Raw genomic sequence first — 20933 nt, 5'->3', positions numbered from 1 at the left:
AACTCTCCCCATTCTCCCCCCACTCTGCAATCCCCACTCCCTTCTAGCACTGATGATGTTCCCTAGTTCGGTCCTGAAACGTCAGCAAGAAAACCACCAAGCTCAGAGAGCATCAAGGATTCCACAGTCATCGTCGTCGTCCTCCTCCTCCTTTCTTTTCCACCAACCCCATTTCCTTCTAGCACTGATGATGTTCCATAGTTGGGTCATGAAATGTCTGCAAGAAAACCACCAGGCTGAAAGAGCAACAAGGACATCATATTTGTTCCCCCCCCCCTCCTCCTCCTCCTCCTTTCTTTTCCACTTCCCCCCACCTTTAGCACTGATGATGTTCCATAGTTGGTCTTTGAAAGGTTTGAAGAAAACCAGCAACCTCAGAGAGCACCAAGGAGCCCACAGTCCAACCCCTCCCCCTTCTCTCTGGACACACCCTACTCCCTTCTAGCACTGATGATGTTCCCTAGAAGGGTCATGAGACGCCTGCAAGAAAACGCCCTCCCCCACCTCCCAGAGCACCAGGGACCCCTCAGATACCGGAGATTAGGGCGGTCAACCTCACCGACACATCTACCTCACCGCCCCCACAGCCCTCCCCATCTCAAACCCCAGTCCGGAACCTCCACGCACGGCTTCGGTTTCGATTCGGAGGGGGCTTGAGTGTGACCCCGCGGAAGGGCGTGGGCCGCCGGAAGTGGCCTTCAAGGGCGGGCGGAAGCGGCGAGCGTGGCTTGGGCGGGCGGCGCGGCGGGGCCGGAGCGCTTTGGCGGTTGCACCGGGCAAGATGGCGGACCGCGAAGAAGCGTTGAGGGAGTTCGTGGCCGTGACCGGAGCCGAGGAGGAGCGGGCGCGCTTTTTCCTAGAGTCGGCGGGCGGGGACCTGCAGGTAGGCCCGGCGGGAGGGGGGGGGGGAAAGAGCTCCCGGAGTCCCCGTAGCTTGCCTGGGGAAAGGGTGGGGGGAGGCCGGGATCCCGCCTTTCTCTCCCCCTCCCCGGGCTCTGAAAGGGGTGAGGGGGACCCTTCCCCCTGAGGGGGGGCTTTTCTACCCAGCTGCCCCCTTCTGCGCCCCATCACCCCTCCCTTTCAAGGGGGGCCTGGAAGGGGGTCTCCCCTCCTCCCCCTCTTGGACAAAGCCCCCCTTATTCTGCATTGAAATGGGGCGGGGGGCTTCTCTGGAAGGCCCCACTTCTTCACCTCACACCATCCTCTGTCAAGGGGGGGGCTGGAAAGGGGTCTTCCCCTGGGTAGTCCTCCCCTCCCCTCTTGGACAAAGCCTCCCTTATTCTGCATTTAAATTGGGGTGGGGGGGTGTCTTCATTAGAAGCCCCCCCCTTCTCCACCTTATCACCCTTCTCTGTCAAGGGGGGGTCTGGAAAGGGGTCTTCCCTGAGCCAGTCCCTCCCCTCCTTTGGACAAAACCCCTCCCTCTTTATTCTGCATTGGAATTGGAGTGGGGGGCTTCACTGGAAGTCCCTCCCTCCCTTCTCCACCCCATCACCTCTCCCTGTCAGGGGGGGACTGGAAGAAGGTCTTCCCTTGGCTAGCCCCCCCTCTTTTCTTGGCCAAAGCCCCCCTCTCTTTATTCTTCATTGAAATGGGGTGGGGGGCTTCACTTGAGGCCCCCACTTCCTCATCTCACACCCCTTTCTGCCAAGGGGGGGGGGCTGGAAAGGGGTCTTCCCTGAGCCTGCCCCCTCCTCCACTCTTGGACAAAGCCCCACCTTATTCTCCATTGAAATTGGGGTGGGGAGGGGGATCTCCATTGGAAGGCCCCTCCCTTTCCCACCCTTTCAGCCCTGTCTGTCAAGGGGGGGGGCTGCAAGGGGGTCTTCCCCGGCCAGTCCCCTCCCCTCTTGGACAAAGCCCCCTCCCTTTATTCATTGAAATGGGGCGGGGGGGGGTACTTCACTGGGAGGGACCCTCCCCTCTCTTCTGGCAGAGGGGGGGGCGTGAGGGGACGGGCAAGATTATTGCAAGGGGGAGGGGGAAGAAGTGAAAAAGGTTCCTCTCCTGCCGTGACTGTGTGCATCCAGCCTATGGACGATGGGGTATGTAGTACAGATTGGGGGACTGGGAGGGGGCTTTCTTCTCCCCCCTCCCCCCTTCAAAGTCAGCTTCCTTTGGGAACTTCAATTGCTAAGGAGCTGCCCAGGGTCTCCCCAAGTCTCTGCAAGATGGGGGGGGAGGGCACAGGCAGTCCTCGTGTTACGACCTACAATTGAGCCCCAAATGTCTGTTTTGCCCCATTTCAGGACCTTTTTAACTACAGTTATAAGTGAATCATTGCGGTTGTTACAACTGGTAACACGGTTGTTAAATGAATCTGGTTTCCCCATTGGTCAGAAGGTCGCAAAAGAGGATCGCATGATGACCTCGGGACACTGCGACTGTCATAAATATGAGTCAGTTGCCAGGCATCCAAATTTTCATCAGGTGACCACAAGGATGCTTGCAACAGTTGTAAGGGTGAAACGCAGTCATAAGTCATTTTTTTCCAGTGCTGTTGTAACATTGGAACGGTCATTAAACAAAAGTTGAGGACTACCTATATAAATCGAACAATAAAATAAATGTAATGATAAATAAAAGGTTTAGGGAGGTGAGGAAAGGCCATACATGTCTGTGTTAAAACTGTTGTGTTTCAGTATGAGTTGCCTTGACGTCAATATTAGGTAGTCCTTGTTTTATGACCACAAATGAACCCCCAAATTTCCCTTGCTAAGTGAGACACTTAAATGAAGTTGACGATCTTGCTTGCCACGGTTGCTAAGTGAAACACTGCAGTGCTTAAGTTAGTAACCAGGTTGTTAAGTGAATCTGGCTCCCCCCCCCCCCTTGACTTTCTGTGTCAGAAGGTCGCAAAAGGTGATCCCGGGATGCTACGGTCGTCATAAATATGAGCTTCTAAGGGTCTGAATTTGGATCACAGGACCATGGGGATGCTGCAATAAGTCATGTCCCTTTTTTTTTCAAGGCCACTGTGACTGTCACTAAATGAACAATTATAAGTCGAGGACTACCTGTGCAGGTTCGGTTCCAAAGTTATTTCCATTTTCACACACCCCCTAAAAAAGAGCAGGTAACACCCTCGTTAGAAGGGGTGGCAAGTGGCACGTCCCTGAGAAACAAGCAAGTCATCATGGCAGGTTTGGCATTGAGAAGAATTTGAGACGGAGGGAATCGGGCATCGGCAGGCACCAGTTGCAACCCTTTGGATCTGCCTGGCATCATTTGCACTGAGTTGTAATTTGGTAGCAGGCCGTTCAGGAAGAACTGGTTTGGTTTCTCCTCGCAAGGGCTCTGCTGCCAGGGAGGTGAAAACTCTACCAATTATGCCCACCGTGAGGGAGACTTCCAGGCTTGCCGGTGGCATAACCACAAAAATCATCTGAAAAATGCAACAATGGGTTGTGACTTCCCGATACAAGGAGTCCTCGACTTACAATAGTTCATTTAATGACCGGTACTGAAAAAAAGGGATTTATTAGCATTTTTCACAGTTACAACCTTCACAGCATCCTCATAATCTTGAGATCAAAGTTCAGATGATTAGCAATGGGTTTCATATTTACGACCGTTGCTGCGTCCCAAGGTCATTTTTGGCGACCTTCTGACAAGCAAAGTCAACTGTGTGGCTATCTTAACTGCAGTGATTCGCTTAACAACTGTGACAAAATGCAGCAAGACTCACTTCTCGTGTCTCACTCAGCAGCAGAAATTTTGGGCTTGATTGGGGTCGTAAGTCAAAGACTGCCTGTATTTGACATAGACAAAACAATTCAGCATAAAGTGCTTCTAAGTTCCTCATGTTCTAGGGGTACTTAGGTTGACCCAATTTTCTGATCTCACCCAGCATGTGGGCTGGTTTATACAACACGGTTAAAGTCTAGTTTGCTAAACTGTGGGTCGGTGTATTATGAAAAGGACTTGGGGTGACATGATAGCATTGTTCCAGTATCTAAGGGGCTGCCACAAAGAAGAGGGGATTCACCATTTTCCAAATCACCCGAATTCTGATTCTATTCCATTCTATTTTATTCTGTTGTGTAACGTTCCCGTGGTTCGCCCATGAGGCCAATGTTGAGAAAAGACAGGAGACGACCTTTCTCGAGATGGAGCGACCCAGATTGGGGGTCTGAGAGCCCCTTTTATTGAGATAGGACAAAGGCAAGAGGAGCAATAGCATGTGAATAAAAACAGCCTGTAAAAGTACAATTTCTAATCTACTGCTCAGTCTATATATGGTTAAATCCTGGGCGTCAATGGTAGGGCACATCTCAGAATGTTATGTTATTCACTATCAAGATGTTATGGCGTTCTAGGAGTTTGTTTTCTCCTGTGTGATTCAGTGTGACTCTGCAACTATATTACAACACTGTTGTATTTCATTCCACTCCATTCCATGTTCTATTCTATTCTATTCTATATTCTATTTTATTCCACTCCATTCCATTCATTCAATATTCTATTCCATTCTATTCTTTATTCTATTCTCAATTCTATTCTATTCTCTATTCTATTCCCTTTTCTCTTTTCTATTCTATTCTGTTTTCTATTCTATTCTCTTTTCTATTATATTTTCTATTATATTTTCTATTCTCCTCTTCTCCTTTCTTTTCTATTCTTTTTTCTATTCTGTTCAATTTTCTATTCTATTCTCTTTTCTTTCTTTTCTATTCTATTCTATTTTATGCTATTCTATTCTATTTTCTATTCTATTTTATTTTCTATTCTCTTTTCTATTCTATTCTATTTTCTATGCTATTCTATTTTCTATTCTATTCTATTTTATTTTCTATTCTATTTTCTACGCTATGATGTTCTATTTTCTATTCTATTCTATTTTCTATTCTATTTTCTATTCTATTCTATTCTATGCTATTCTATTCTATTTTCTATTCTATTCTCTTTTCTATTCTATGCTATTCTGTTCTATTTTATTTTCTATTCTCTATTCTCTATGCTATTCTATGCTATTCTGTTCTATTTTCTATTCTATTCTCTATTCTATTCTCTTTTCTATTCTATTCCATTCTATTTTCTATTCTATTCCAATTCCATTCCATATTTTCTATTCTACTCTACTCTACACTACTCTAGTCTAGTCTAGTCTATTCTAACTGTGACAGTCATAAATATGAACCCATTGCCCATCATGTTCATTTTGATCACATGAGCATTGGTGGTTTCTGCCACGCTCATGAGTGTGAAAAACGGTCATTAGGTTACTTTTTTCAGCGCTGCTGTAACTTGGAACGGTTACTAAATGAACTTCTGTCCGGTGTCAGTAATGTTGCAAGGATTTCTCCAGAAGGAACCACAATTTTCCTGCCATCCTCCTGGCTGCGTGGGACTGTTTCCATTTGCACAAAAGCCATTTCCCCCCTCGGACAGAGGTCACCCCAATAGAGATTGAGAGAGAGAGCATTTGAAAACAAAAATGAAAGATCTATTGTGGCACGAAAAGGTCACACGCTCCGAAGAGGTATTGAATTGTTCGCTTCGGAAAGACACAAAGCGACTTGCTTTCAAAGCTTACCCGGATTCTGTTTTGGGTGAGTCACTCTTGTTGCCCTGAAAGGCTAATGGCCGAATGTGGCATATTTTGAAGCGGGGATGGGATGGGATAGAAGGATAGGCTAAGGATAGGATAAGAACAGAATAGAAAATAGAATAGAAATATGGAATGGAATAGGAATAGAATAGAATTACTGTCTAGGGCAGTGGTGGGTTTCAAAAATTTTTGGAACCTACTCTGTGGGTGTGGCCTCCTTTGTAGGAGTGGCTTGCCGGCCATGTGACCTGATGGGAGTGGCTTGCCGGCCATGTGTTTTCTTTCTTTCTGTCTTTCTTTCTTTCTTACTTTCTGTCTGTCTGTCTGTCTTTCTTTCTTCCTCCCTTCCTCCCTTCCTTCCTTCCTTCCTTTTCCTTTCCCCCATCAAGATCCACCTTCCCACCTTTTCTTTCTTTTTCTTTCTTTCTTTCTTTCTTTCTTTCTCTCTCTCTCTTTCCTTCCTTTTGTTTCTCTGTCCCTTTTTTCTTTTTTCTTTCATCTCTCTCTCTCTCTCTCTCTCTCTCTCTCTCTCTCTCTCTCTCTCTCTCTCTCTCTCTCTCTGTGTGTGTGTGTGTGTGTGTGTCAATTCAAAAAATTTTGGAACCTCTTCTGTAGGTGTGGCCTCCTTTCCGGGTCCACTGGTGGAACCTCTTCTAACCGGTTTGGTAGATTTGACCAATCGGTTCATCCTGTTCATGTGACCGTCGTGATATGTGCTACTCCCCTTTGGAAGCGGCGGAGAGAGCTGAGTTCACTATGGGTAGTCCTTGACCTGCGGCCACAACTGAGCCCAAGACTTCCGTTGTTAAGTGAGACATTTGTTGAATGTGCTTTGCCCCTTTCTGCAACCTTTCTAGCCACAGTTGTGAAGTGAATCACTGCAGTCGTTGAGCTGATTGCACGGTTGTTAAGTGAATCCGGTGTTCCCCCATAGACTTTGCTTGCCAGAATAAGCCCTACCATGATTTTTCAGGACGCTTGTAATAGAAGCCCTACCCAAAAATAAGTTCCAGTTAAGATGGTCAGCCAGGTGGGATGCATTGGGTGCCGTATTTCCCCCAAAATAAGAACCTAACCAGGAAATAAGCCCTAAACTAGCCGTTTCTGTAACAGCAAATCTGTCTCATCGATAAAACGCTGTAGTTTTTTCTTCCCCCCCCCCCCCCCCGGGCACCACGACAAGCACCAAGTCGAGAAGTGGTTTCCTGGTTGAAATAAAAGTCATTGTGGGGTTTTTTTTTTCCTTTAATCAAAGCAGTCGATTTAGCCACCTCTGCTAACTGCCACCCACTTTTTCAGCCATCCCTCCATTGTGGGAATCAAAGTGTCAAGCGGCCCATGTTCTTAATGGCTGTCGTCATCCTTTGTGGTTGTTAGTTGCGAAGTCGTGTCCTATCACGACTCCATGAACAACGTTCCTCCAGGCCTTCCTGTCCTTTCCCATCCTCTGGAGTCCATTGAAGCTCAGGCCGGCTGCTTCAGTGACTCCATCCAGCCACCTCCTTCTATGCTGTCCCTTCTTTTGCCCTCCGTCGTTCCCAGCATGAGGCTCTTCTCCAGGGAGTCCATCTTCCTTCTCATTAGGTGGCCAAAGTCTTTGAGTTTCCTCTTCAGGATCCGGCCTTCTAAAGAGCAGCCAGGGTGGATCTCCTCTAGGACTGACCAGTTGGATGGCCTTGCAGTCCAAGGGACTCGCGGGAGTCTTCTCCAACATCAGAGTTCAAAGATCTATATAATACCTGTCATCTTTCTCTCCATCAATGTCTGTCTGTCTCTCTCTAGTCTATATCATTATTAATGTCTGTCTGTCTGTCTATCTATCATCTATCTATCTATCTATCTATCTATCTATCTATCTATCTATCTATCTATCTACCTACCTACCTACCTACCTACCTACCTACCTACCTACCTACCTACCTACCTACCTATATCTATTTATTACCTGTTATCTTTCTCTCAATTAGTGTCCATCCATCCATCCATCTATCTATCACCTATCATCTTTCTCTCAATCAATGTCTGTCTGCCTATCTGTCTCTATCATATCTATATATTGTTGTTAGTTGCAAAGTCATGTCCAACCCATCGCGACCCCTTGGATAACGTTCCTCCAGGCCTTCCTGTCCTCTCCCATCCTCTGGAGTCCATTGAAGCTCACGCCGGCTGCTTCGGTGACTCCATCCAGCCACCTCCTTCTCTGCCGTCCCCTTCTTCTTCTTTTGCCCTCCGTCGTTCCCAGGATGAGGCTCTTCTCCACGGAGTCCTTCCTTCTCATTAGGTGGCCAAAGTCTTTGAGTTTCCTCTTCAGGATCTGGCCTTCTAAAGAGCAGCCAGGGCGGATCTCCTCTAGGACTGACCGGTTGGATGACCTTGCAGTCCAAGGGACTCAATGCAGGAGTCTTCTTCTCCAGCACCAGAGTTCAAATAGTCATCCTTATTGTCCCTCAATGATTTGTGTGTCTGTGGAAAGTTTTCTCAGGCCACAATGCAGGAAGCCACACCAAGAAAACCCAGACAGTAATTTTCGAAGGGACTTTTCCATCTCCTGATGTGGATAGGGATAACACAGGCCGCCCTTGACTTACGTCCAGACTGAGCCCAGAATTTTCATTGCTAAGCCGCACAGTTGTTAAGTGACCTCCGCCCTGTTTTACAGCCTTCCTTGTTAAGCGAATCCACTGAACGGTTGTTAAATGAACCCGGCTTCCCCATCGAGTTTGCTTGTTGGACGGTCCGCAGAAGGACATCACGTGACCCCCCCGGGGGTCACTGCCACCGTCGTAAACATGAACCGATTGCCAAGTGTCCAAATTTTGATTGCATGACCATAAGGATGCGGCAACAGTCATCATTATTGTCAAAAAGCAGTCATAAAGTCGCTTTTTCGGTACCGATGCAACTTTGAATGGCCGCTGTATGAACTGTTGTAAGTCGAGGACTACCCGTGGAAGATTGCCCCTGCTAAAGAAGGACTAGGGGTGACATGATAGCGGTGTTCCAATATTTAAGGGGCTGCCACAAAGAAGAGGGAGTCAAACTATTCTCCAAAGCACCTGAAGGCAGGACAAGAGGCAATGGGTGGAAACTAGTCGTTACTTATAAAGCCCTTCATGGTATTGGACCTGGGTACTTGAGAGACCGCCTGCCGCCAATTACCTCCAATAGACCGATTAGATCCCACAGACTAGGCCTCCTCCGAATTCCATCCGCCGGCCAATGCCGACTGGCGACTACCCGGAGGAGAGCCTTCTCTGTGGCTGCTCCGACCCTCTGGAACGAGCTCCCCGTGGAGATTCGAACCCTCACCACCCTCCAGGCCTTCCGCAAAGCCCTTAAAACCTGGCTGTTCCGACAGGCCTGGGGCTAAAGAGCTTTTGCCCCCCTTCTCGAATGGTATGGTTGTTGTGTGTTTTTAAATTTTGTATTGTTATGTCTCGTCTTTTTTATCCCCCTGTCTGTACCCCCTTCCCTGATTGAATTGTGAGCTGCCCTGAGTCCCCTTCGAGGAAAAGGGCGGCATATAAGTGTAATAATCAATCAATCAACTAATCAAGGAGAGGAGCAGCCTGGAGTTTCCTGACAGTGAGGACAATTAACCAGTGGAACTCCTTGCCTCCAGAAGTTGTGGGTGCTCCAAAATTGGAAGTTTTTAAAGAAGAGACTTGACAGCTATTTGTTGGAAATAGTCTAGGGTCTTTGACTTGAGCAGGGGGCTGGAGTAGAAGAATGGCTGTGAGAGTTGGGCTTGGCTAGTCTAAAGAAAAAGAAGAATTAGGAGTGACATGATAGGAAACTCATAAAGGAGAGAAGCAAACTAGAACTAAGGAAAAACTTCCTAACAGTGAGAACAATTAACCAGTGGAACTGCTTGCCTCCAGAAGTTGTGGGTGCTCCATCACTGGAGGTTTTTAAAAAGGGACTAGTCAGTCTACTTGTCTGAAATGATATATGTTCTCCTGCTTGAGCAAGGGGCTGGACTGGAAGACCTCTAAGGTCCCTTCTGACCCTATTATTCCGTTAACGTGCTGTCAGATGGTGTCGTTTCTTAAATGTGTGATGCCGTTCCTTTTTTTTTTTTCAGATTGCCTTGGCTAGTTTCTACGAAGATGGCGGTGACGAAGATATCATGACCCTTCCACAACCCACCTCTAGCTCCGTTACCAGAGGCACCGCGGCCAGGTGAAGTAACCTACCTGTCTTTGCAAGAATCAATGTGAGATCCTAACGTTGGATTCTCCTCTTCCAGAAAAACATTGGATTTTGGTCTTGGTGTTCTGACTTAGGCTTCCCCAAAAAACATGAAGCAGAGAATCCTGGTCCTGATAAAACCCTTTTTATTTAATCGAATGTGAATTCCTCTCATTCCCCTTCAGCCAAGTCCTAGCAAACAGTCTTTCAAAGGTAAAGTTATGACTTACCTAGCTTGGGAAGCTGTTATGTAAATAGTTTCCAAATGCAGTTCTGTGCAAGGAAAAAACTTGGCACAGAGTCTCTGGGATTCATGGACAGATCTTCACACTCCTGAAACGAACGAACGAACTGTTTCCTGCAAAAGCCCATTCCTCTTTCGCTCCTCTTTTATGTCCTCTGGGAGGGCGCATTCACCGTCCACCTGTGGCTTTACTCCCAAGTCTACCCTGATTTCTGAGTTGTTCTTTTCTTCTGGCAGTTCTGCGCATGAGCACACGGGGAACAGGCTCCAGCTGTTCTTCTGCCTCACTGCTGTCTAGCTCCAAAGGCAGCTGATCACTCCCAGATGGCCTTGGCCCCATCTCTGCCTCCCACGCAGAGCCCTTGCCTGAGCCTTCCCCAGACTCCAGGACTGGGCCATGTTACCCCCCCAACCTCATTGTCCGAATCTGCTGCCAGCTCCCATGGCCACTGGTGGGCCACAACACTTGGAGTGCAGATCAGAGTGTGCCAGCGAGGTCTACCATTCCCATCAATGGAATTTCCTTAACAAGGGGCTTCTGGGAAAATGGCGCTCGGTGACCATGTGATTGTACAGGTAGTCCTCGACTTATGACCACAATCAAACCCCAAAAACCTGAGCAAGACAGCTGTGAAACGCATCTTGCCCCATTTGACAACCTTTCTTGCCTCAGTTGTTAAGCGAATCACGGCGGTTGTTAAGCGGGTAACTCGGTTGCTAAATAAATCTGGCTTCCCCATTGATTTTCCTTGTCAGAAGGTCACAAAAAAGGGATCACGTGACCCCCGGGACACCGCACACGTCATAAACATGAGTCAGTTGCCAAGTGTCTGAATTTCGATCACATGACCACGACCCACAAGGGTCGTAAGTGTGAAAAATGGTTGTAAGCCACTTTTTTCAGTGGCGTTGTAACTTTGAACCATCACTAAATGAATGGTTGTAAGTCGAGGACCGCCTGTATTTAAAACTACTTAAGGGAGTGATTTTTTTGTACCCCGTTTCCCTGAAAATAAGACCTTCCCCGGATAATAATAAGCCTAACCGGGCTTTGGAGCACATGTGCTAAAATAATCCCGAAAATATTGCAAGACAGCAGCAGAAATGAGGTGACCATGCTCGCCTCCTCCTGCACCTCAAAAATAATAAGGCCTCCCCGAAAATAAGCGCTTATTTTGGGGGTCAAAAGAAAATAAGACCCTGACTTTATTTTATTTATTTTATTTATTATTTAATTTATTTATTTTATTTATTTATTTTATTTATTTATTTTATTTATTTATTTTATTTATTTTATTTATTTTATTTATTTTATTTATTTATTTTATTTTATTTATTTTATTTATTTATTTATTTTATTTTATTTATTATTTTATTTATTTTATTTATTTTATTTATTTTATTTATTTTATTTATTTTATTTATTTTATTTATTTTATTTATTTTATTTATTTTATTATTTCATTCATTCATTCATTCATTCATTCATTCATTCATTCATTCATTCATTTATTACATTTGTTTGCTGTAGGTTGTAGCTTTGCCCAGCACATTATTTGCATGTGATTGATCTTTTCCTCAAATCCCCGGTCTTCATTTCCGGGGGGGGGGGGGGTCTCACTTTTGCAATCTATACAAACTCAGGCTCAGCCCATCGGCGCAAGGAGGAAGGATAGCCAAGCCAGCGTGCTGGCTGGGGAATTCTGGGAGTTGAAGTCTACCCATATTGAAGCATCTTTTGTGGCCTGCCAGCGGCCAGCAGGGCGGGCAGCCGATTCGGACAGTGAGGAGGTTGGGGAGGAAGGTGGGCCAGTCCTGGAGTCTGGGGAAGGCTCGGACGAGGCTTCTGTGTTGGAGGCAGAGAGGGAGCCAGGGCCGTCTGACAGTTATCAGCTGCCTTCAGAGGGAGACATCAGTGAGGCAGAGGAACAGGGGGAGCCTGTTCCCAATGTGCGCATGCGCAGAGTGGCCAGAAGAAAAGAACAGCCAAAGAACAGGGGTCGACTTGGGAGTGAGTCCACTGGTGGATGGTGAATGGCCCCTCCCAGAGGAAATAAAAGAGGAGCGAAAGGGGAGTGGAGTTTGCAGGAGACCATTAGTTCGCTTCATTGGTTTGTGACTCTCTGAGACTCCTGGCCAAGTTCTGCAGATATCGGCCTGGCAGCTCTCCAAGCCAGATAAGGTCTGTGACCGTAAATCTTCCCTTGAAAGATGAGAATGAGCAGAATTCACAATGAATAAAAGGGTTTTTTTGTTTTGACAAGGCGTTTGTTTCATGCTCTTGGGAAGCTTCAGTCAGAACAGCATCCTGGCTGGGGAATTCTGGGAGTTGAAGTCCACCCATCTTAAAGCCTGCTGGGTGGGGAGTTCTGGAAACTGAAGCCAACCTTGTTGAAATTTGGAAAACCCTTAACCAAAAGGACTGGGCCAAATCTGAATTGCAGAAGGTGCCCTCAATGGATTTAGAGATGAGAATAATAACCTTCATTTGGATCTGGAATGCAGTTGGCAGTTCGTTTTCTACCTGATGCCGTAACTCTTTTTGTGACTGTTTCCGATCCACTTCCTGCTTTTACTAGCGCAGCTTAAGTATTGCACTGAGACCTCCTTCCTTTTCATCCTGGTCAGATCCTGCGGAGAGAGAAACCGCAACGGAGGAGGCAGCAAACCTATTTATCATTTGCTTCTTCTTTCTCCAGCGACCACAGGGTGACGTCGTTCCGTGACCTCGTTCACGCTCAGGAGGAGGAGGAGGAGGAAGAAGAAGGACAAAGGTTGGTGAAATGGAAGGAGGAAGTGGGAAAGTCTGTGTGGGTTGTAAGTTGAGGACTACATAGAAAAGCAATCCAGGGACAGGTATGGCCCTGGCCATATCAGATAAAAACCATCTTCTTTAATCCCCTTATCAAAATAATTATAGCAGTTAGACTTATATACCCGCTTCCTAGGGCTTTCAGCCCTCTCTAAGCGGTTTACAGAGTCAGCATATCGCCCCCACAGTCTGGGTCCTCATTTCCCCCACCTCGGAAGGATGGAAGGCTGAGTCAACCTTGAGCCGGTGAGATTTGAACCGCAGCTAACAGTCAGCTGAAGTGGCCTGCAGTACTGCACTCTAACCACTGCGCCACCTCGGCTCTTTTTTATCAAAATAATACTCGCATTCCAATATTGGCGTATATACAGGTTTGAACTGGGATTCAAACCTGTGCTGCATTACATGTTAGGCAGTTGTGTTAGCCACTAAGCCACAGGTTCTCCTCCTTTATCAGCTGAGCCAGGGAAATAGGTATGTATTTTGTGTCACAACCCCTGGTATGCCCAAATATGGGAGGAAGCATACTGCCAACACAACCGCCTAACATGTAATACAGCACAGATTCAAATCCCAGTAAGGGTATGGCTAGCTGATGAGAGCTAAATAGCTTGAAAGCTAGATCCATACTAGTCTCCCTTTATTGATTTATCAGCACAAATGCAACACAAATGTAACAAAGGCAACAGTAAAAATAATGGCTTTCTGTCTGGATGGTCTCCTGTGATGAGCTGATAGACAGAGAAAGGAAGCAGTAGGCTTCCATATTTGGGCATACCAGGGGTTGTGACATATATCTATATATAATATATAATATCTCCCACATTCCTCTTGCTCTCTCAGCTATTTCATTGTTAACCTTTTGGGTATTTATTGTTTTTCAGGTAGTCCTCAACCTACGACCAAAATTTATGTTGTTAAGTGAGACATTTGTTATTAAGTGTATCACTGCAGTTCATAAGTGAGTAACCTGGTTGTGAAGCGAATCTGTCTTCCCTGTGGACTTGGCTTGTCAGGAGGTCACACGGGGGATCATGTGACACCCCCCCTCGGGACACTGCGACCGTCATAAGTATGAGACAATTGTCAAGTGTCTGAATTTCCAGTCACCGGACCACAGGCAAGCCAGGACGGTTCTACGTTTGGGGAAACGGTCACAAGTTCCCTTTTCCCTGTGGCGTTATAACATGGAACGTGATCACTAGGCAAATTGTCGTAAGTCGAGGACTATCGGTACATTTCGCTTCGTTTCCAGCTTTCTCCTCAGGCTTGCTGGTTCGCTTTTGATTTCTGAAACCGCCCCATCTCAGCAAACAATTTTGTTGTATACATGAGGTGCAGTGACAATAAAAGCTACACAATGCTGGGTGGCTCAAAATTCAAAAAATTGAAATTTTAAAAACACTTTTAAAGACAACACAAGCAGTGAAAAGCATTAAAGACGGTCGTATCAGCGGTTGGGTTTTGCTGGCGCAATACCACGCTGTCGTCTTGAAGAGGGTTCAAGGATGTCTACCGTATTTTTCGGAGCATAAGACGCACCTTCCCCCCCCTAAAAGTGCATGGAAATGTTGGTGCATCTTATACCCCGAATACAGCCATTTTTGGCCTCCTGAAGCCCCGCCCCCACATCCCATTTTTGTGAAAAATGGGGCCATTTTTCACAAAAATGGCGTTCTTGTCTTCCCCCACCCCCCAGAACCACTCTGCAGGCTTCAGCAGGGTTGGGGAAAGAGGAAAATGCCCCCGTTTTGGTGAAAAACAAGGGCATTTTTGCCTCCCCCCCCCCCCAGCCCTGCTGAGGCCTGCAGAGTGCTTCTGGGGGGTGGGGGAAAACAACTTTTTTTTCTTATCTACCTCTTCGAAATCTTGGTGCGTCTTATATACCGGTGCGCCTTATAGTCCGGAAAAAATACGGTAAGTCTTATTTCCTTTTGTTCAGGTTTTATGCCGGTGGGTCGGAACGAAGCGGGCAGCAGATTGTTGGCCCCCCGAGGAAGAAGAGTTCGAACGAGCTGGTGGAAGATCTGTTCCGGGGGGCCAAGGAACACGGGGCCGTGGCTGTCGAGAGGACAGCTAAGAGTCCCGGGGATGGCAGCAGGCCAAAGGTGAGAACCGAGCACTTTGGTAGAGGCCTTAATCCATACTTTTGAGGGGGCTTGGGTAAGGTGGGTGGGGGCGATTTGCTTCCAAGTGGCCTTAAGGATTCCTTGGCACAGAGGGAGGGGTTGTTTGGAGTCCTTGGTGCTTTCTTGAGTTCGGTTTTCTTGCAGACATTTCATGACCTAAGTAGGCAATGTCATCAGTGCTAGAAGGGAGTGGGGTTTGTGGAGTAGAGGAGGAAGCGGGGGTGGGGGGAGGATGACTGTGGGGTCCTTGGTGCTCTCTGAGCTTGGTGGTTTTCTTGCAGACGTTCCATAACCCAACTAGGGAACATCATCAGGGCTAGAAGGGAGGGGGGTTTTAGAGAGGAGGAAGAGGAGGAGGAAGACAGGAGACGAAGGGAAGAAGGAAGGGGGAAGGGGGAGGAGGACTGTGGGGTCCTTGATGCTCTCTGAGCTTGGTGGTTTTCTTGCAGACTTTCCAGAACCCAACTAGGGAACATCATCAGTGCTAGACAGGAACGGGGATTGCCGGGAGGAAGGGGAGGATGATGATGACTACGGAGTTCTTGGCACTTTCTGAGCTTGATTATTTTCTTGCAGACGTTTTATGACCCAGCTAGATAACATCATCAGTGCTAAAAGATAGTGCCCTTTGTTTTCTGCCCATATACGGTGGTAGGGCTGTTTTTTTCTCCCTCCTGGTAATTCCTTGATTTGGGTACTTTTCCTCCCTTAATGTTTGTCTGGTGTTAATCCATGCTTATCTGAGTTTTCTTTTTCTGTGGAATACTTGATGTTCTCTGAGTTTGGTTGTAAACATTTTGTGACCTAACTAGATAGCATCCTCCGTGGTAGAAGGGAGTGGGCTTTGCAGAGAGGAGGAGGAGGAGAAGGAGGGAGGAAGAGGAGGAGGAGGAAGAAGATTGGTGATCTCTGAGCTTGGTTGTTTTCTTGCAAACATCTCTTTACCCAACTGGGTAACATTATCAGTGCTGGAAGGGGGTGGGTTTGTGGAGGAGGCGGAGGAGGAGAGAGGCAGAGAGGGGTGGAGAAGAGAAGCGGAGGGAGGAGGAGGAGAGAGGCAGAGAGAGGAGGAGGAGGAGGAGAAATGTAGGTGTTTTCTGAACTTGGTTGCTTTCTTGCAGACATTTCCTGACCCAACTAGGTAACATCATCAATGCTAGAAAGGAGTGGGATTCTGGAGAGGGGGTGAAGAGGAGGAGAAGGAGGACTGTGGTGTCTTTGGTGTTCTGAGTCTGGCTATTTTCTTGCACATGTTTCATGAGCCAACTAGTGGGATTCTGGGAGTTGAAGTCCACAAATCTTAAAGTTGCCACGTTTGGAGACCCTTGAGTTAGAGGAATAGGAAGCCTTGGTCACCGTAGTGTTATTTAATCCAGTGTTTCTCAACCTTGGCCACTTGAAGATGTCCGGACTTCAACTCCCAGAATTCCCCAGCCAGCATTTGCTGGCTGGGGAATTCTGGGAGTTGAAGTCCGGACATCTTCAAGTGGCCAAGGTTGAGAAACACTGATTTAATGTATATTCTGTCTCCTGTGGATGCTGTTGGGAGTTTTAAAAAAAACCCAAATCAAGGTACTTCTAAGAACAGTTTACAAAAATCCCTTGCATTTTGGGATTCCGTGTTCCTCGGTTACTTAATTTGGAGACTTGCAAGAACGTCCCTTTGTCCTGTGTAAAAAAGCTAAAACAAATCAGGGTGGAGGGGCTTGAAAGGAAAGTTGATGATAGCTTTAAACAGCAGAGAGGCTGGGCTAGCCTCCCCTCAACATCTGGCTGGTGACTTCTTGTTCATTCCTCTGTTTTCCGCTCCCTCCCCGGCAGCCCTTTGCAGGAGGTGGGTATCGCTTGGGAGCTGCGCCCGAGGAAGAGTCCGCTTACGTTGCGGGAGAATTGAGGCAGAACGCCGCCCAAGATGTGAGTATTTGGAAGGGAATCCGCGGCAGCTGGAAGTTAGAGCTCTGAGGGTCCCAAACGTTTCGTATGAATATCATGGTCCAAGACTAGGAGAGTCTCCAAACTTAGAAGGTGCTGGCAGGCTGTGGCATGTTTGATTTCTCCAAGGAAGCAGTCAGTAATTGCTCAGCCCTGGGGAAAGTTTTTGGATTTTGGAAAATTAGGAAGCTCTGGATCGGTACAAGAAGACTGCAGATATTCAGTCTTTCTTTCTTTCTTTCTTTCTTTCTTTTTTTCTTTCTTTCTTTCTTTCTTTCTTTCTTTCTTTCTCTCTCTCTCTCTCTCTTTCCCTCCCTCATCAAGATTAACTTTCTTTCTTTCTTTCTTTCTTTCTTTCTTTCTTTCTTTCTTTCTTTCTTTCCCTTCCTTCTTCCTTTTTTCCTTTCTTTCTCTTTCTCTCTCGCTTGCTCTTTCCCTCGCTCCCTCATCAAGATCACCTTCCCACCTCCCTCTCTCCTTCCTTCCTTCCTTCCTTCCTTCTTTCCCTCCCTCCCTCCCTCTCTCTCTCCCTGCCTCGCCCCCCTCTTCCTCCCTCCGTCACCTAGAGTGACTTGGATGGCCATATAAATGTTCTCAATCAGTCATTCAATTAGAACACAGGATTTTAGGCTAATTCTACCAACTGCCAGGAGTTCAATCCTGACCGGCTCAAGGTTGACTGAGCCTTCCCTCCTTCCGAGGTGGGTAAAACAAGGACCCAGATTGTTGGGGGCAAGAGGCTGACTCTTTAAACCACTCAGAGAGGGCTGTAAAGCCCAGTGAAGTGGTATATAAGTCTCCTATTGCTTGGGAAGGAAGGAAGGAAGGAAGGAAGGAAGGCATAGTGGCACAATAGTTAGAATGCAGAATTTAAAGCTGACTCTGCCAGGAGTTCAATCTTGACCGGCTCAAGGTTGACTGAGCCTTCCCTCCTTCCGAGGTGGGTGAAACGAGGACCCAGATGGTTGGGGGCAAGAGGCTGTAAACTGCTCAGGGAGGTCTGTAAAAGCACTGTGAAGCGGTATATAAGTCTAAGCACTCTTACTAACCAACCGATCTGTCTTTCATAGGTCCACGTAGTCCTGAAGATGTGGAAAACCGGGTTCAGCTTAGACAGTGGCGAGCTGAGGAGCTACCAAGATCCTTCCAATTCTCAGTTCCTGGAGTCCATCCGTCGGGGGTAATACTTCTGTCCTGGAGAAGATTCAGACCCAAAGCCGGCACTCGCCAGCTGCTCAGATCTGACCTTCCTGGGGCTCCATTTGTCCTGAAAATAGGAACAGGGTTGGTCCCAGGCTGTGTCTTCCTTCGTTCTGACAGAGGCTTTCCTTCTTTCCCTTCCTTCTAGAGAAGTGCCCGCCGAGCTCCGTCGGTTGGCACGTGGCGGGCAGGTCAACCTGGATCTAGAGGATCACCGCGACGAAGATTTCATGAAGGCCAGGGGTACCTTCAAGGCTTTCACCGGAGAAGGCCAGAAGCTAGGCAGGTAAGTAAGCGGGACCCAACGACCACAATTGAGCCCAAGGTTTCTGTCGTCAGGTGAAACGTGCGTTGCTTAAGTTCCCCCCCACCTTTTACCACCTTTCTTGCCACGGTCGTTCAATGAATCGTTGCCGTTGATAAGTTAGCAACTCAGTTGTTAAGTGAACTTGGTCTCCCTCATTGACTTCCCTTGTCAGGAGGCCGCCTGTGATGACCCGGGTCGCAACACAGAGGTAACACAGGCAGTTGGCTGTGAAAACCGCCCCTTTTATTGCTCCAAATTTTCCCCAAACGCCCCCACATTTCTGGCAAGTCCCAGAGGAGAGTGAACACACACACACACACACACACACACACACACACACACAGAGACCCCCCTGTTCTGACCCCCCTCGTCCCACTCCAACACACACTCCGAGCCAAAGATAAGTTACGGCATTTAATTAACAGACAGACAGGTCCTTGGCAGCAATCCAGCACAGACAAGCCGTGGCAGCAATCCATCTTGCCAAGCTCATGGCAAGCTAATGTTCTCCGACATTAGTTCCTGCGTTGACTCCTGCAAAAGGGGCGTGTGCACAAGCAGTCCTTTTTATAGTCTGGAGAGGAGCCCAATTACCACCAGCTGAGTGCAATTACCTCCTGTACTTGCGCAACTGTTCCTGACGCCTATTAGCTCTTCGGTGCTGGGCATCCAGGAACAACTCACTGCTGAGGTCAGGATCACTCTCCCTTGTCTCCTCCCCACTGGTCCAAGGCTCAGGCGCCTCCTGGTGGCCAACCAGTCTCTCTGGTCCCTGCTTGGAGTCTGAACCCTGTCCAGGGTCCTCCACATCTTCCAGAGCCGACTCAGGGTCTCTCGCTATTGGAGTCTGTTGGCAGCTCCAACGGCTCCTGCTGGGCCACAACAGGACGCCACCTTAAGTTATTTGTAAAACTTATAAAAGTCAGGATACAGCGAAATAAATAATAAAAACAGTTAATTTTTTCCCCTGGCAATCCATCCACGGAGCTTTAATTCACCAGTGGCCGTTCAGTGGTATCCTAGCTTAGCCAGGGAGCTGGGCAGTTCCCGGTTGACCATCTCTGCAAAGGACTTTTTTTTTGCAAAGACGGCTTCCTCTCAGGCTCCTGTTTTCTCTGCTTTGGCCCCCAGCACTGCCCCCCAAGTGATGGGCATCAGCTCCCCCTCTCAGCAGGCGGAAAACGAAGCCAAAGCTCGTTCCCTGATCACCATCGATGAGGCGGAGCCCACCACCAACATCCAGATCCGGCTGGCAGACGGTGGGCGCCTTGTACAGAAATTCAACCACAGTCACAGGTAAGGGGGAAGGGGCAAAGGGGGATGTGGGGAAGGGGGTGGGGGGAGGGCAAAGGAGGAATGGTTGGACTGGCCAAAGCCTCCAGTTGATGCTGGATATGAACTTCCGGCAGTTTTAACAGTTCATTTGGGCAACAAAGCCAATTGGGTGACTTCGGGCCAATCCCCAGGAGACGGTGAGTTCTAGTCCCGCCTTAGGCAGGAAAGCCAGCTGGGTGACTTTGGGCCAATCACCAGGAGACAGTGAGTTCTAGTCCCGCCTTAGGCAGGAAAGCCAGCTGGGTGACTTTGGGCCAATCACCAGGAGACGGAGTTCTAGTCTCGCCTTAGGCACAAAAGCCAGCTGGGCGACTGCGTCAATCATCAGGAGACGGTGAGTTCTAGTCCCGCCTTAGGCACGAATGCCAGCTGGGTGACTTTGGCCCAATCCCCAGGAGATGGTGAGTTCTAGTACCGCCTTAGGCAGGAAAGCCATCTGGGTGACTTTGGGCCAATCACCAGGAGATGGTGAGTTCTAGTCTTGCCTTAGGCAGGAAAGCCAGCTGGATGACTTTGGGCCAATCACCAGGAGAGGGTGAGTTCTAGTCCCACCTTAGGCACAAAAGCCAGCTGGGTGACTGGGCCAATCACCAGGAGACAGTGAGTTCGAGTCCCGCCTTAGGCAAGAAAGTCAGCTGGATAACTTTGGGCTGATCCCCAGGAGATGGGGAGTGGGGAGTTCTAGTTCCACCTTAGACAAAAAAGCCCACTGACTGACATTGGGCCAATCCCCAGGAGACGGTGAGTTCTAGTTTTGCCTTAGACATGAAATCCAACTGGGTGATTTTGGGCCAATCCCCAGGAGACGGTGAGTTCTAGTTTTGCCTTAGACATGAAATCCAACTGAGTGACGTTGGGCCAATCCCCAGGAGACGGTGAGTTCTAGTCTCACCGTAAGGTGTGCAAGTCAGCTGGGTAACTTTGAACCAGTTGCCTTCTCTCACCCAACCTACCTCCCAGGGTTGTTGTTATGGAGAAAAAAAATAGGACTATTCGGCAGGTTTGCCACCTTATTTAAAAAACAGAATAAAAGTGGCTCGGGCTAAGACGCTGAGCTTGTCAATCAGAAAGGTCAGCAGTTCGGTGGTTCGAATCCCTAGCACCGCCTAACAGAGTGAGCTCCCGTGACTTGTCCCAGCTTCTGCCAACCTAGCAGTTCGAAAGCATGTAAAAAATGCAAGTAGAAAAATAGGAAACACCTTTGATGGGAAGGGAACAGCATTCCGTGCGTC

General features: G+C 47.9%; 2 protein-coding genes across 2 annotated transcripts in view; both read left to right on the top strand.

The window, feature by feature from the left end:
* Positions 1 to 735: 735 nt before the first annotated feature.
* On the top strand, positions 736 to 18349 carry NSFL1C (NSFL1 cofactor). Its single transcript, XM_032217241.1, has 7 exons — positions 736 to 883; positions 9636 to 9733; positions 12686 to 12760; positions 14741 to 14906; positions 16749 to 16841; positions 17930 to 18039; positions 18208 to 18349. Exons 1-7 carry the CDS (start codon positions 782 to 784, stop codon positions 18347 to 18349), a joined length of 786 nt encoding a protein of 261 aa, XP_032073132.1. The 5' UTR covers positions 736 to 781.
* Positions 18350 to 19513: 1164 nt separating this feature from the next.
* Positions 19514 to 20933, top strand: part of SDCBP2 (syndecan binding protein 2) — an 8826-nt gene continuing 7406 nt past the window's right edge. Inside the window, exon 1 of the mRNA XM_032218637.1 lies at positions 19514 to 19636. Within this exon, the coding sequence (XP_032074528.1) occupies positions 19514 to 19636 (123 nt within the window). The remainder of the gene's footprint in view (positions 19637 to 20933) is intronic.

This window comes from Thamnophis elegans, chromosome 5, assembly GCF_009769535.1.
Source record: "Thamnophis elegans isolate rThaEle1 chromosome 5, rThaEle1.pri, whole genome shotgun sequence".
NCBI classification, from domain to species: Eukaryota; Metazoa; Chordata; class Lepidosauria; order Squamata; family Colubridae; genus Thamnophis; species Thamnophis elegans.
This window is presented reverse-complemented; position numbering and strand designations above follow the sequence as displayed.

Excerpts from the sequence above, each read along its gene's own strand:
- NSFL1C (XM_032217241.1), top strand. The coding sequence starts at position 782 with ATGGCGGACCGCGAAGAAGCGTTGAGGGAGTTCGTGGCCGTGACCGGA. Across the intron at positions 12,761-14,740 it reads GAGGAAGAAGAAGGACAAAG|GTTTTATGCCGGTGGGTCGG; the intron begins GTTGGTGAAATG and ends CCTTTTGTTCAG. Across the intron at positions 16,842-17,929 it reads GGCAGAACGCCGCCCAAGAT|GTCCACGTAGTCCTGAAGAT; the intron begins GTGAGTATTTGG and ends TGTCTTTCATAG.